General features: G+C 44.3%; 1 protein-coding gene across 1 annotated transcript in view; it reads left to right on the forward strand.

Annotated features, from left to right (window-relative positions):
• Positions 1-3,716: 3,716 nt before the first annotated feature.
• Positions 3,717-14,767, forward strand: part of LOC124544686 — a 34,448-nt gene continuing 23,397 nt past the window's right edge. Inside the window, exon 1 of the mRNA XM_047123318.1 lies at positions 3,717-4,061. Within this exon, the coding sequence (XP_046979274.1) occupies positions 3,751-4,061 (311 nt within the window). The 5' untranslated portion in view covers positions 3,717-3,750. The remainder of the gene's footprint in view (positions 4,062-14,767) is intronic.

The following is a 14,767-nucleotide window of genomic DNA, read 5'->3' on the forward strand; positions in this document are numbered from 1 at the left end:
AAGGAGGACATCAAAAGCAGACTCGCTATGGCAAAAAAGGCATTTCTGGCCAAGAGAAGTCTACTAATATCAAATACCGGCCTTAATTTGAGGAAGAAATTTCTGAGGATGTACGTCTGGAGTACAGCATTGTATGGTAGTGAAACATGGACTGTGGGAAAACCTGAACAGAAGAGAATCGAAGCATTTGAGATATGGTGCTATAGAAGAATGTTGAAAATTAGGTGTACTGATAAGGTAAGGAATGAAGAGGTTCTATGCAGAATCGGAGAGGAAAGGAATATGTGGAAAACACTGATAAGGAGAAGGGACAGGTTGATAGGTCATCTGCTAAGACATGAGGGAATGACTTCCATGGTACTAGAGGGAGCTGTAGAGGGCAAAAACTGTAGAGGAAGACAGAGATTGGAATACGTCAAGCAAATAATTGAGGACGTAGGTTGCAAGTGCTACTCTGAGATGAAGAGGTTAGCACAGGAAAGGAATTCGTGGCGGGCCGCATCAAACCAATCAGTAGTCTGATGGCCAAAAAAAAAAAAATTGATATTAGTAGACTTCTCTTGGCCAGAAATGCCTTTTATGCCATAGCGAGTCTGCTTTTGATGTCCTCCTTGCTCCGTCCGTCATTGGTTATTTTACTGCCTAGGTAGCAGAATTCCTTAACTTCATTGACTTCGTGACCATCAATCCTGATGTTAAGTTTCTCGCTGTTCTCATTTCTACTACTTCTCATTACCTTCGTCTTTCTCCGATTTACTCTCAAACCATACTGTGTACTCATTAGACTGTTCATTCCGTTTAGCATATCATATAATTCTTCTTCACTTTCACTCAGGATAGCAATGTCATCAGCGAATCGTATCATTGATGTCCTTTCACCTTGCATTTTAATTCCACTCCTGAACCTTTCTTTTATTTCCATCATTGCTTCCTCGATGTACAGATTGAAGAGTAGGAGCGAAAGGCTACAGCCTTGTCTTACACCCTTCTTAATACGAGCACTTCGTTCTTGATCGTCCACTCTTATTATTCCCTCTTGGTTGTTGTACATATTGTATATGACCCGTCTCTCCCTATAGCTTACCCCTACATTTTTCAGAATCTCGAACAGCCTGCACCATTTTATATTGTCGAACGCTTTTTCCAGGTCGACAAATCCTATGAAAGTGTCTGGATTTTTCTTTACCCTTGCTTCCATTATTAGACGTAACGTCAGAATTGCCTCTATCGTCCCTTTACTTTTCCTAAAGCCAAACTGATCGTCACCTAGCGCATTCTCAATTTTCTTTTCCATTCTTCTGTATATTATTCTTGTAAGCAGCTTCGATGCATGAGCTGTTAAGCTGATTGTGCGATAATTCTCGCACTTGTCAGCTCTTGCCGTCTTCGGAATTTTGTGGATGATGCTTTTTCGAAAGTCAGATGGTATATTGCCAGACTCATATATTCTACACACCAACGTGAATAGTCGTTTTGTTGCCTCCCCCCAATGATTTTAGAAATTCTGATGGAATGTTATCTATCCCTTCTGCCCTATTTGACCGTAAGTCCTCCAAAGCTCTTTTAAATTCCGATTTTAATACTGGATCCCCTATCTTTTCTAAATCGACTCCTGTTTCTTCTTCTATCACATCAGATAAATCTTCACCCTCATAGAGGCTTTCAATGTATTCTTTCCACCTATCTGCTCTCTCCTCTGCATTTAACAGCGGAATTCCCGTTGCACTCTTAATGTTACCGCCGTTGCTTTTAATGTCACCAAAGGTTGTTTTGACTTTCCTGTATGCTGAGTCTGTCCTTCCGACAATCATATCTTTTTCGATGTCTTCACATTTTTCCTGCAGCCATTTCGTCTTAGCTTCCCTGCACTTCCTATGTATTTCATTCCAGCGACTTGTATCTCTGCATTCGTGATTTTCCCGGAACATGTTTGTACTTCCTCCTTTCATCAATCAGCTGAAGTATTTCTTCTGTTACCCATGGTTTCTTCGCAGCTACCTTCTTTGTACCTATGTTTTCCTTCCCAACTTCTGTGATGGCCCTTTTTAGAGATGTCCATTCCTCTTCAACTGTACTGCCTACTGCGCTATTCCTTATTGCTGTATCTATAGCGTTAGAGAACTTCAAACGTATCTCGTCATTCCTTAGTACTTCCGTATCCCACTTCTTTGCGTATTGATTCTTCCTGACTAATGTCTTGAACTTCAGTCTACTCTTCATCACTACTATATTGTGATCTGAGTCTATATCTGCTCCTGGGTACGCCTTGCAATCCAGTATCTGATTTCGGAATCTCTGTCTGACCATGATGTAATCTAATTTAAATCTTCCCGTATCTCCCGGCCTTTTCCAAGTATACCTCCTCCTCTTGTGATTCTTGAACAGGGTATTCGCTATTACTAGCTGAAACTTGTTACAAAACTCAATTAGTCTTTCTCCTCTTTCATTCCTTGTCCCAAGCCCATATTCTCCTGTAACCTTTCCTTCTACTCGTTCCCCTACAAATGCATTCCAGTCGCCCATGACTATTAGATTTTCGTCCCCCTTTACATACTGCATAGTCCTTTCAATATCCCCATACACTTTATCTGTTCATCTTCAGCTTGCGACGTCGGCACGTATACCTGAACTTTCGTTGTCGGTGTTGGTCTGCTGTCGATTCTGATTAGAACAACCCGGTCACTGAACTGTTCACAGTAACACACCCTCTGCCCTACCTTCCTATTCATAACGAATCCTACACCTGTTATACCATTTTCTGCTGCTGTTGATATTACCCGATACTCATCTGACCAGAAATCCTTGTCTTCCTTCCACTTCACTTCACTGATCCCTACTATATCTAGATTGAGCCTTTGCATTTCCCTTTTCAGATTTTCTAGTTTCCCTACCACGTTCAAGCTTCTGACTTTCCACGCCCCGACTCGTAGAGCGTTATCCTTTCGTTGATTATTTAATCTTTTTCTCATGGTAACCTCCCCCTTGGCAGTCCCCTCCCGGAGATCCGAATGGGGGACTATTCCGGAATCTTTTGCCAATAGAGAGATCATCATGACACCTCTTCAAATACAGGCCACATGTCCTGTGGATACACGTTACGTGTCTTTAATGCAGTGGTTTCCATTGCCTTCTGCATCCTCATGTCGTTGATCATTGCTGATTCTTCCGCCTTTAGGGGCAATTTCCCACCCCTAGGACAAGAGAGTGCCCTGAACCTCTATCCGCTCCTCCGCCCTCTTTGACAAGGCCGTTGGCAGAATGAGGCTGACTTCTTATGTCGAAAGTCTTCGGCCACCAAAGCTGATTATTTATCAAAATTTAGGCAGTGGCGGGGATCGAACGCAGGACCGAAGACGTTTTGATTACGAATCTAAGACGCTACCCCTAGACTACTTAAACCCAACGAACGTAAGGACATCACACACATCCATGCCCGAGGCAGGATTCGAACCTGCGACGCAGTTACGCGGTTCCAGACAGTAGCGCCTAGAACCGCTCGGCCACACCGGCCGGCGATACTGGAGAAATGCGTCTCTGCAAAGACGGACAGTTTGAGAAACCCTGTTTCATCGACCAGCACGCGAGCATGAGCGTGTGACACTGAAGCGGTTATCTGCAGACTTCCTTTCTCCTGTGCCGGAGGGGGCCAGATAGGGCCACGGCGGGATTTAGTCTGCAGCAGCGGTTCCGGTACGCCCACGCGCTGGCGAGTGCAGGGTCCGGGCGTGTGCGAGGTGCTGCGGGTGGGACATGGCGCCGAAACGTCGGGCCGTAGCACTGCTGCACGTGGCGTACCTGCTGGCGGCGGCGCGGCTTGCGGCCTGCTCCGACACGGTGCTCCTGCGCCCGCGCGGCTGGCCCCAGGTCGAGTGCGAGCTGTCCTCGCAGCACGCCGCGCACGGCGACGACAGCCGCGCCGACTTCTGGATGCGCGGCTGGCTGTCCCGGCAGTTCTACCGCTGCCGCCTGGACGCCACCGACGACGTTCGCGCCGGGCTGTTCGCGGCCAGCCAAGGCGGCCTCCTGCCGCTCACCGCCAGGTGGACCATCAACCTCAACAAGTAACTCTGCACACACTTTTCTTTTCATTTACACTTCTCCTTCTTCTTCTTCTTCTTAGGTCTTCACCAACAGTTTATTTAGCAGCTTACTTTACTTTACTTTTTCGTGTCCGCAGATTTGTTTCTACATCTACATCTACATTCATACTCCGCAAGCCACCTGAGGGTTTGTGGCGGAGGGTACCCTGAGTACCTCTATCGGTTCTCCCTTCTATTCCAGTCTCGTATTGTTCGTGGAAAGAAGGATTGTCTGTATGCTTCTGTGTGGGCTGTAATCTCTCTGATTTTATCCTCATGGTCTCTTCGCGAGATATACGTAGGAGGGAGCAATATACTGCTTGACTCTTCGGTGAAGGTATGTTCTCGAAACTTTAACAAAAGCCCGCACCGAGCTACTGAGCGTCTCTCCTGCAGAGTCTTCCACTGGAGTTTATCTGTCATCTCCGTAACGCTTTCGCGATTACTAAATGGTCCTGTAACGAAGCGCGCTGCTCTCCGTTGGATCCTCTCTAACTCTTCTATCAACCCTACCTGGTATGGATCCCACACTGCTGAGCAGTATTCAAGCAGTGGGCGAACAAGCGTACTGTAACCTAGTTCCTTTGTTTTCGGATTGCATTTCCTTAGCATTCTTCCAATGAATCTCCGTCTGGCATCTGCTTTACCGACGATCAACTTTATGTGATCATTCCATTTTAAATCACTCCTAATGCCTACTCTCACGTAATTTATGGAATTAACTGCTTCCAGTTGATCACCTGCTATATTGTAGCTAAATGATAAGGGATCTTTCTTTCTATGTATTCGCAGCACATTACGCTTGTCTACATTGAGATTCAATTGCCATTCCCTGCACCATGCGTCAATTCTTTGCAGATCCTCCTGCATTTCAGTACAATTTTCCATTGTTACAACCTCTCGATATACCACAGCATCATCAGCAAAAAGCCTCTGTGAACTTCCGATGTTACCCACAAGGTCATTTATGTATATTGTGAATAGCAACGTTGCTACGACACTCCCCTGCGGCACACCTGAAATCACTCTTACTTCGGAAGACTTCTCTCCACTGAGAATGACATGCTGCGTTCTGTTATCTAGTAACTCTTCAATACAATCATACAATTGGTCTGATAGTGCGTATGCTCTTACTTTGTTCATTAAACGGCTGTGGGGAACTGTATCGAACGCCTTACGGAAGTCAAGAAACACGGCATCTACCTGTGAACCCGTGTCTATGGCCCTCTGAGTTTTGTGGACGAATAGCTCGAGCTGGGTTTCACACGACCGTCTCTTTCGAAACCCATGCTGATTCCGACAGAGTAGATTTATAGTATCCAGAAAAGTCATTATGCTCGAACATAATACGTCTTCCAAAATTCTACAACTGATCGACGTTAGAAATATACGTCTATAGTTCTGCACATCTGTTCGACGTCCCTTCTTGAAAACGGGGATGACCTGTGCCCTTTTCCAATCCTTTGGAACGCTACGCTTTTCTACAGACCTACGGTACACCGCTGCAAGAAGGGGGCAAGTTCCTTCGCGTACTCTGTGTAAAATCGAACTGGTATCCCATCAGGTCCAGCGGCCTTTCCTCTTTTGAGCGATTTCAATTGTTTCTCTATCCCTCTGTCGTCTATTTCGGTATCTACCATTTTGTCATCTGTGCGACAATCTAGAGAAGGAACTACAGTGCAGTTTTCCTCTGTGAAACAGCTTTGGAAAAAGACATTTAGTATTTCGGCCTTTAGTCTGTCATCCTCTGTTTCAGTACCATTTTGGTCACAGAGTGTCTGGACATTTTGTTTTGATCCACCTACCGCTTTGACATAAGACCTGAATTTCCTAGTATTTTCTGTCAAGTCAGTACATAGAACTTTACTTTTGAATTCATTGAACGCCTCTCGCATAGCCCTCCTCACAATACATTTCGCTTCGCGCAATTTTTGTTTGTCTGCAAGGCTTTGGCTATGTTTACGTTTGCTGTGAAGTTACCTTTGCTTCCGCAGCAGTTTCCTAACTCGGTTGTTGTACCACAGTGGCTCTTTTCCATCTCTTACGATCTTGCTTGGCACATACTCATCTAACGCATATTGTACGATGGTTTTGAACTTTGTCCACTGATCCTCAACACTATCTGTACTTGAGACAAAACTTCTGTGTTGAGCCGTCAGGTACTCTGTAATCTGCTTTTTGTCACTTTTGCTAAAGAGAAAAATCTTCCTACCTTTTTTAATATTTCTATTTACGGCTGAAATCATCGATGCAGTAACCGCTTTATGATCGCTGATTCCCTGTTCTGCGTTAACTGTTTCAAATAGTTCGGGTCTGTTTGTCACCAGAAGGTCTAATATGTTATCGCCACGAGTCGGTTCTCTGTTTAACTGCTCAAGATAGTTTTCAGATAAAGAACTTAAAAAAATTTCACTGGATTCTTTGTCCCTGCCACCCGTTATGAACGTTTGAGTCTCCCAGTCTATATCCGGCAAATTAAAATCTCCATCCAGAGCGCAGAACCCAGAAAGCCTTTCAGCCCAATGTCGGGCCAAGTCCAATGTTTCTCTCTTCTCAAGCCATAGTTCGTCAAGGGTACACCTTGTGGGGCAGATGGAACACTGTAGATGGTGTTCCATATCCTGAACTTCACCACAGTCGCATTTGTTGTCTCCTTCGTCCTTGAAGCCCCATTTGACTAGGTTTCCTTTAACTGGTGCTATGCCTGTTCTGATGCGGTTCAGTGTTCTCCAAATCTTCAAAAAAAATGGTTCAAATGGCTCTGAGCACTATGGGGACATCTGAGGTCATCAGTCCCCTAGAACTTAGAACTACTTAAACCTAACTAACTTAAGGACAACACACACATCCATGCCCCAGGGAGGATTCGAACCTGCGATCGTAGCGGTCACGCAGTTCCAGACTGTGGCGCCTAGAACCGCTCGGCCACTCCGGCCGGCTTCCAAATCTTCCAGGTTGATGTACTGCCGCTGGGTATTTCTCGTGAGACAGGGTAGTCCTTCGGAGGCTCGTTCAACTCACTAGTGAGAAATCTCTTGCGAGATTTAAGTCTGCTACGTCCACATGAAGAACCATGCAGGGGGTTAATCTGTTTAAATTTTTCTGTATGTTCGAGCGCAATTCTTCGGGATTCAGGAGATGAGAATCCAGCTGCATTGTATATTTTCCCAAGTGGAGTGGGTTTCATGCATGCTGTTGTTAGCCTGCGTGTTTCATTAAGGACTGTAGTGACTTTTTTGGCATGTGTGGATCGAGACCATACAGGGCATGCATATTCTGCCGTGGAGAAGACAAAGTGCTTGAGCAGTTGTTCGTAATACAGTCGGACTAGCTCCCCATTTACTATTCGTCAGTTTTCTTAAATTATTGTTCCTGGCAGCAACTTTTTGGCAGGTTTTTTCACAGTGATATCTGTACGTCAGTGATCTATCCAGCACGACACCAAGGTATCTTGGTTTGTCCGTATGGTCCAGTTTGTTGCCATTCCAGGTGACGTTCAGCTTCCTTTTTGCCTGTTTTGTGCGGAGGTTGAAAGCGCTAACCTGTGTCTTAGATGGATTTGGTTTGGGGGAGTTCTCTTTATAGTATTCAGACATTACGTGTAGCGAGCTTTCTAATTTCCCTTCTACTTCCTCGAAGCTATTTCCTTGCGCTGTAATGGCCAGATCATCGCCATACAAGATGTGGATAGTACGTTCCGGTGTTGGTTGATCATTGGTGTATAGGTTAAATAGTAGGGGGGCCAGCACACTGCCCTCGGCGAGACCGTTCTTTTGTCGACGCCATCGGCTTTTTTTTCCGTCCAGCATTACATAGAACTGTCTGTTTAGTTAGCAGCAATTAGCCATCCACTTGAGAGCAGTATAGGTGGTGCAGCTCCACGATCCGGTTATTCTAGTCTCGGTCTGCTTCTTGTATTTCATCCCATGATACCTCTAATGATACCATTACGTCTCATTAGATGGCCGACCCATGTGTTCCTTATGTCTATAATTAGTTTCAGGAGACAAGGCTTCTCTTCACTCTGTGGAACACCTCTTAGTTTGAAAACCTGTCTACCCAGAAAATCTTGAGCAGTCTGCGGTAGCACCACACCTTGAAGGCTATTATTTTATGTTTTCCTGTGTCTCCAAGTGTCCATGTTTCACTTCCGTCCAACAGCACAGTCTAAACAAACGTGTTGAGATTCATTGGGAGAGACCTTAGAAAATGTAGTCCATCAACAAAGGAGCTGGCTTACAAAACACTCGTTCGACCTATACTTGAGTATTGCTCATCAGTGTGGGATCCGTACCAGGTCGGGTTGACAGAGGAGATAGAGAAGATCCAAAGAAGAGCGGCGCGTTTCGTCACAGGGTTATTTGGTAAGCGTGATAGCGTTACGGAGATGTTTAGCAAACTCGAGTGACAGACTCTGCAAGAGAGGCGCTCTGCATCGCGGTGTAGCTTGCTGTCCAGGTGTCGAGAGGGTCCGTTTCTGGATGAGGTATCGAATATATTGCTTCCCCCTACATATACCTCCCGAGGAGATCACTAATGTAAAATTAGAGAGATTCGAGCGCGCACGAATGCTTCCCGGCAGTCGTTCTTCCCGCGAACCATACGCTACTGGAACGGGAAAGTGAGGTAATGACAGTGGCACGTAAAGTGCCCTCCTCCACACACCCTTGGGTGGCTTGCGGAGTATAAATGTAGATGTAAATGTAGATGTTTATGAGTTTTTTTCTGAGATGTTTGTCTACGCTGCTGGAAGTGAAAAGGTTTCTTCTCTTGTTGAAAGCGACTTTTGTGTGGTGGATTCGGCTTACAGTATCTTTTCTTGAACTTCCTCGATAGCTGGGTGGTCAGAGCGACGGAATTCCATGCTAAGAGGCCCGGGTTCGATTCCCGGCTGGGTCGGAGAATTCTCCGCTCAGGGAGTGGGTGTTGTGTTGTCACCATCATCTCATCCCCATCGACACGCAAGTCTCCGAAGTGGCGTCGACTGAAAAGACTTGCACCAGGCGAACGGTCTACCCGACGGGAGGCCCTAGCCACACAACATTTCATTTTTTTCCGTCTGCTGTAATTTTTCCCGTAGGTAGCCACAGGACTGACAATCTCCAGTTACTCAGTGTTAAGTGAACATTGAGCAATGATGTTTTGTCTGCTCACTACTGAGATTTTTGTTTTACCTTTATTAGTTTTCAGATTACACGAAGAGCTGAGGGTGGTTTCCATCTCGGCTAACACCGCTTCTAGTTGCTCTGCATCTTCTTTCGACACTGCGCATCATCAGCAAATCTCAGCAAGTCTACTTTCTTTCTATAAATTTTAATTCCTCCTGCGTCTCGTAGTTTCTCCCTAACTTCATCCATTGTCCTCTGAATGTATCCATGGAACAAGACAAGAGAGATTGAGCAGGTCTGTCGTTCACACTGCCTGATGGTGACTTCCTATTGATGCTCTAGCACCTTATCACGGCCACGTCTTTCTATACAGTCTCTGCATTACTCTTCTGTCATGCTTTATACCAGTGTTCCTCAGTGTCTAAAAACGCTGTAGCCAGTCTACCATGTCGAATGCTTTTTTTTTAAGTCAATGAAGGCAATACATGTATCTTGACCCCATCCTTAGTCTTTTCTCAATAATTAATGGTCTCATGTGTCTACATCTCTCCTAAAGCCAAACTGATCGTCTGTGATCATTGAATCTATCCTGCCATCTGTCCGCCTTAGGAATGATAGACGTCAAGTTCTTTGAGGCGTGTGTTACCAAACTGAGGCGCTTATATTGCGCACATCTGTTCGCAGATATCTTCTTCGGCATTGGCACTGTGAAACGTTGTAAAGTCTGTTGGGAGTTCCCCAGTTTCATATATAACTTTTATGAAATGGAATACTTCTTCATCTAGCTGTTCTCCAGCAGCCTTTTTGAGTTCTGCTGGTATATCATCAACTCCAATGGCTCTCCCAGGTTTTAGCTGCCTGGCTGTAAAGTTGAACCCATCGCGCAAGATATAGTATCCCTCTTCTTCCTGATAGATTTCCTCAGTGTTGCAGGTCTTCATTGTCTCCTGTATACAGTTTACACTGCTGGCCTTTAAAACTGCAGTACCAGAAACGACATCGGATAGTGAAATTTTACTTATTGTGCGTACACAATGCAGTGTAGTAGGAACAACTACCATAATGACTCAATCCGTAAATTTGAAACGTTCCTGTTGTCCATCCTACGGAGCTTCGGTAGCGTCACGCGAAGTCGTACTCGTGGCCGCCTCCTGGCTCCAGGTAGAGCACATGCAAAACAGCGTGGCCCTTGAGCAGAAACGTTTTCCCATCCAGAGTGCTGCGCGAGTCTATACCGTTGTGTTGCGGAGAGGCCCATGCCATAATCGATTGTCGCTTTCCGACCAGGGCACTTCGGTTGATCTCGTTGCTATCTCTCTAGTGCATAGCACATAGTACCGGCGTCTTCGCCCACCATATGTGCAAGCAGTGCTTGATTTGTGACCTTACGCACCAGTACGTCGTACCAGTATCTCTGACGAAAATAAAATCAGAAGCACAGATTCTGAGATGTGGTACCATTGACCTATACGATGAAGCGATGTAAAACAAATGTTGTATTCATACTTTTAAGATTCTCAGAAAAGCATCAAAATAACGTCTTAAGAAGTATAAATTTCAAAAACACTCCCTGGGAGATAACAGGATCGGAACCTCTTTTTTTTACGAATCAGTCCGAAGACTGTTTTGATGCCGCGCTCCATGTTACTCTGTCCCGCGCAAACCTCTTCGTCTGCGAGTAACAACTGCAATTTACATCCTTCTGAATCTGCTTAGTGTGTTCATCTCTTGGTCTCCCTCTACTATTTTTACGCCCCTCCCTCTTTTTCCCTCCAGTACTAAAGTGATCTCTTGATGTCTCAAAATGTGTCCCCCTTCTTCTAGTCAGGTTGTGCCACAAATTTCTTTGCTCCCCAATTCTATTCAGTACCTCCTCATTAGTTACACGCTCCACCCATCTAATCTTCATCATTCCTTCTTAGCATCACATTTCTAGAACTTCTCTTTTTGTCTTAACTACTTGTCGTCTTTGTTTCACTTCCGTATATGGCTACACTCAGACAAATACCTTCAGAAAAGATTTCCTAGTCCTCAAGCCTATATTCGAGGTTAAAAGATTTCTATTCTTCAAAAACGCTTTTCTTGCCACTGCCTGTCTACATTTCATATCCTCTCTACTTCGGCCATCATCAGTTACTTTGCTTCCCAAATAGCAAAACTCATCTGATACTGTAAGTGCCTCGTTTTGTAATCTAATTCCCTAAGCATCGTCTGATTTGACTCGACTATTTTCCATTATCCTTGTTTTGCTCTTGTTGGTGTTTATCTTCATATCCTCGTTTCAAGACACTGTCCATTCCGTCCCGCTGCTCTTCCAAGTCTTTTTCTGTCTCTGATAGAATTACAACGCCATCGGCAAGCCTCAAAGTTTTTATTTCTTCTCCGTAAACTTTAATTCCTACTCCAGATTTTTCTTTTGTTTCCTTTATTGCTTGTTGAATGTAAAGATTGAACAACATTCGAGATAGGCTACAATCCTGACTCTCTCCCTTAACTACTGTATCCTTTCATGCCCTTCGTCTCTTTTAAGTGCCGTCTGGTTTCTGTACAAGTAGTAAATAGACTTGCGCTCCCTGTAGTTTATCCCCGCTGCTCTCAGAATTTCAAGAAGAATATTCCAGTCAACGTTGTCAAAAGCTTTCTCTAAGTCTACAAATGCTACAAATATAGGTTTGCCTTTCCTTAACCTGTCTTCTAAGATACATTGTAGGGTCGGTACTGCCTCGCGTGTTCCTACATTTCTCATTAATCCAAACTGGTCTTCAACCAGTTTCTCCATTCTTCTGTATGGAATTCATGTTATCATTTTTCAACGATGATTTACGAGAGTTTTTCGGAAAGTAAGGAACGATCAGTCGCGAAATAGAACCACAGTGAAAATCCGGTGAAGTTTTGCACAGGTGTGTTGAGCAGTGTCTCTAGTACGCCCGTCGATCGCGTTACGTCGTTGTTTCTAGTTGTGAGCACACAGGGAGCACTTAAAGATACCTAGAACAATAGTGTCTCCCGCCAAATACGAGGGTCTGGTGAGAAATTTCGCCTGAAGCTATGCAGCCAACATTACATAACTGTCGTACATTTTCTTCTTCAAGACAATTCTCAGCCGCATTCTGCAGGAGCAATGAAGATGCTCCTGCATCCTTTTCAATTGGAAATGTTTGATTACCCACAATACAGCCCGTAATTGTCTCCCTCTGAGTTTCATCTCCTCACATGAACCGCTGGCTATGAAGACAACATTTTGGCACAGACAACGAGCTGTAGGCCAGCGTAGAGAATTGGCGGAAAGCACTGGCGGCTGCCTTCTATAACGAGGGTGTTGTAAAGTTGGTACAACGCTACGGCAAATGTCTGAGTCGGATCGACGATTATGGAGATAAGTAACTGGAAGTTGTAGCTAACTGTTGCAAACAAAACAGTTTTGATTTTCACTGTGGTTTCCATTTCGCGACCTATCGTGCCTTACTTTGCGAATGGCCCTCGTATTAAACTGATAGTTCGATAATATTCACACCTTCTGCACTTGCTTTCGTCGGAATAGGAATTATTTCTTGAAGTCTGAGGGTGTTCCGCCTGACTCATACATCTTGACCAAATGGAAGAATTTTGTCATGGCTGTCTCTCCAAGTTCTGACGGAACGTTGTCTACTCCCGGGCCTGTGTGCAAGGATCATACTTCATAAGCAGGCACGTGTGATTGTATGCAGTGTCATTAAATTTATGTTGGAAGAATAAACGAGGAAACATTGAGTTAAAAATCGTGCTCAAGAGGGTTGGAGGAGCCGCTATCTATTCCTAACAAGAGGGAAAACATTGCTACAAGTGCTTCCCAAGGCTTCACTACTTCAGGAAACACGTGGAAAAAGCAAAAGAAAATTTCTTATTTAGGTAATACTGAGATACCGACATTGTCAGTATTGTATTAAGCGCTATTATGTGCTACGCTACACTTTTATCTCGTTTTGTTTTAGATTTCCTTCTGACAGCGGATGGTCGCTCTTGCATTGCTGTGGTTGATCCTCTGTTTATGCGACTGCTCTGTTTAGGGTACTGTAGTGGGAAACTATCGACTATATTTGTCAAATAATTGGTCGTAAACGAATAACCCGTCAGTATGATCGTTTGCAGATCCGCTAGTTTTAGTATACAAGTTATCCAAGATAACATGTCGTCCGCATATAGGCTACAGCTGTCTAACTGTAGCGCCGCTACTGTACATCGTCGTTCTCAAGCAAAACGCCACAACTATCTTTGTCCCGGTCCTTAAACCGTGTTTCCTCAGCCGTTAATTTCTTACGCGTGCACCCATTCCCCCTCCCCACAGCTACCCTTACGCGCAAGTTACCGTTTCCACACGGCGAAGTTGTAAACGCCACTTAAGCTAATTTCAAGATGGTGACAAGATAAATTATTCGTACGGCAGTTGCACAGCTTTTAGCAGAAGAATTTATAGTGACGGTGACGAAGGGAAAACGAACCTACAAATGTTGGGAATGGAAACAGGTATCTCGTAGGAATCGTTTGGAAAACCCAATTGGCTAATAAGAGAGTTATCTGCCGAGGACGACGTTCCGTTACAAAATCATTATCAAATGAGTAAAATGAATGTTGAACACTATTGATTACTGGCACTGTACGGAAGTCAAAACCAGGTATGTCGTATTCCGTGCCACCTAGCATTAAATTAAAATATCTGGCAACTGGAGTCACTACAATATGCTTATTGCATTCTGAAGAGCACTATTTCTAAATTTTTATGGGCCAAGTTTCTGGTAGGTCACACGCGCTGTTGATATCCGCTGTACAGTACTTACTTTTGTAACCATACGTACTATTCTGCAAGACAGTCATTACTGGCCGGCCGCTGTGGCCCAGAGGTTCTAGGCAGTTCAGTCCGGAACCACGCGGCTGCTACAGTCGCATGTTCGAATCCAGCCTCGGGCATGGATGCGTATGATGTCCTTAGGTTAGTTAGGTTTAAGTAGTTCTAAGCCTAGGGGACTGATGACCTCAGATGTTAAGTCCCATAGTGCTTAGAGCCATTTGAACGATTTGAAGTCATTACTGAAAGATAGCGCCAATGCGAACACTGTTGTATTTACATAGTGTTTTAATAAGGATTAAGACTAGCTTTAAATCTCTAAAGCTACAAATAAATCTCCATTTCACCGAAATATTTACACTCTGTGACTGAAGCAGAATATGTAAATACACAAAACAATAACCAGCCGTCTTTATGGAATAGTTATTCATTCCATGAACCGGCTTTAGAACCTTTTCAGATGGTGTACAGAAGGTTGCGTAGCTATTTCAAAGCATAATGCTGGGTGCTGGCTCTGTGACAAGAAGATGGAACATATTTTAATGCATAGCCATGAGTACTATCACAGAGCCACCACCCAGCATTAGGTTTTGCAATAGCTATGTAACCTGCGATTCATGGAATAAATGTTTCAAAAAAAATGATGTTGCAGTTTTCTGTAGCTATATTCAATAAACAGTGATGGATTCTTAAACATCCATAATGGATAAGCTGAATCGAAAAACAAAAAAAAACTGTTATTATTATACTGAAATAAA

This window comes from Schistocerca americana, chromosome 8 (assembly GCF_021461395.2).
Source record: "Schistocerca americana isolate TAMUIC-IGC-003095 chromosome 8, iqSchAmer2.1, whole genome shotgun sequence".
Taxonomy (NCBI): Eukaryota; Metazoa; Arthropoda; class Insecta; order Orthoptera; family Acrididae; genus Schistocerca; species Schistocerca americana.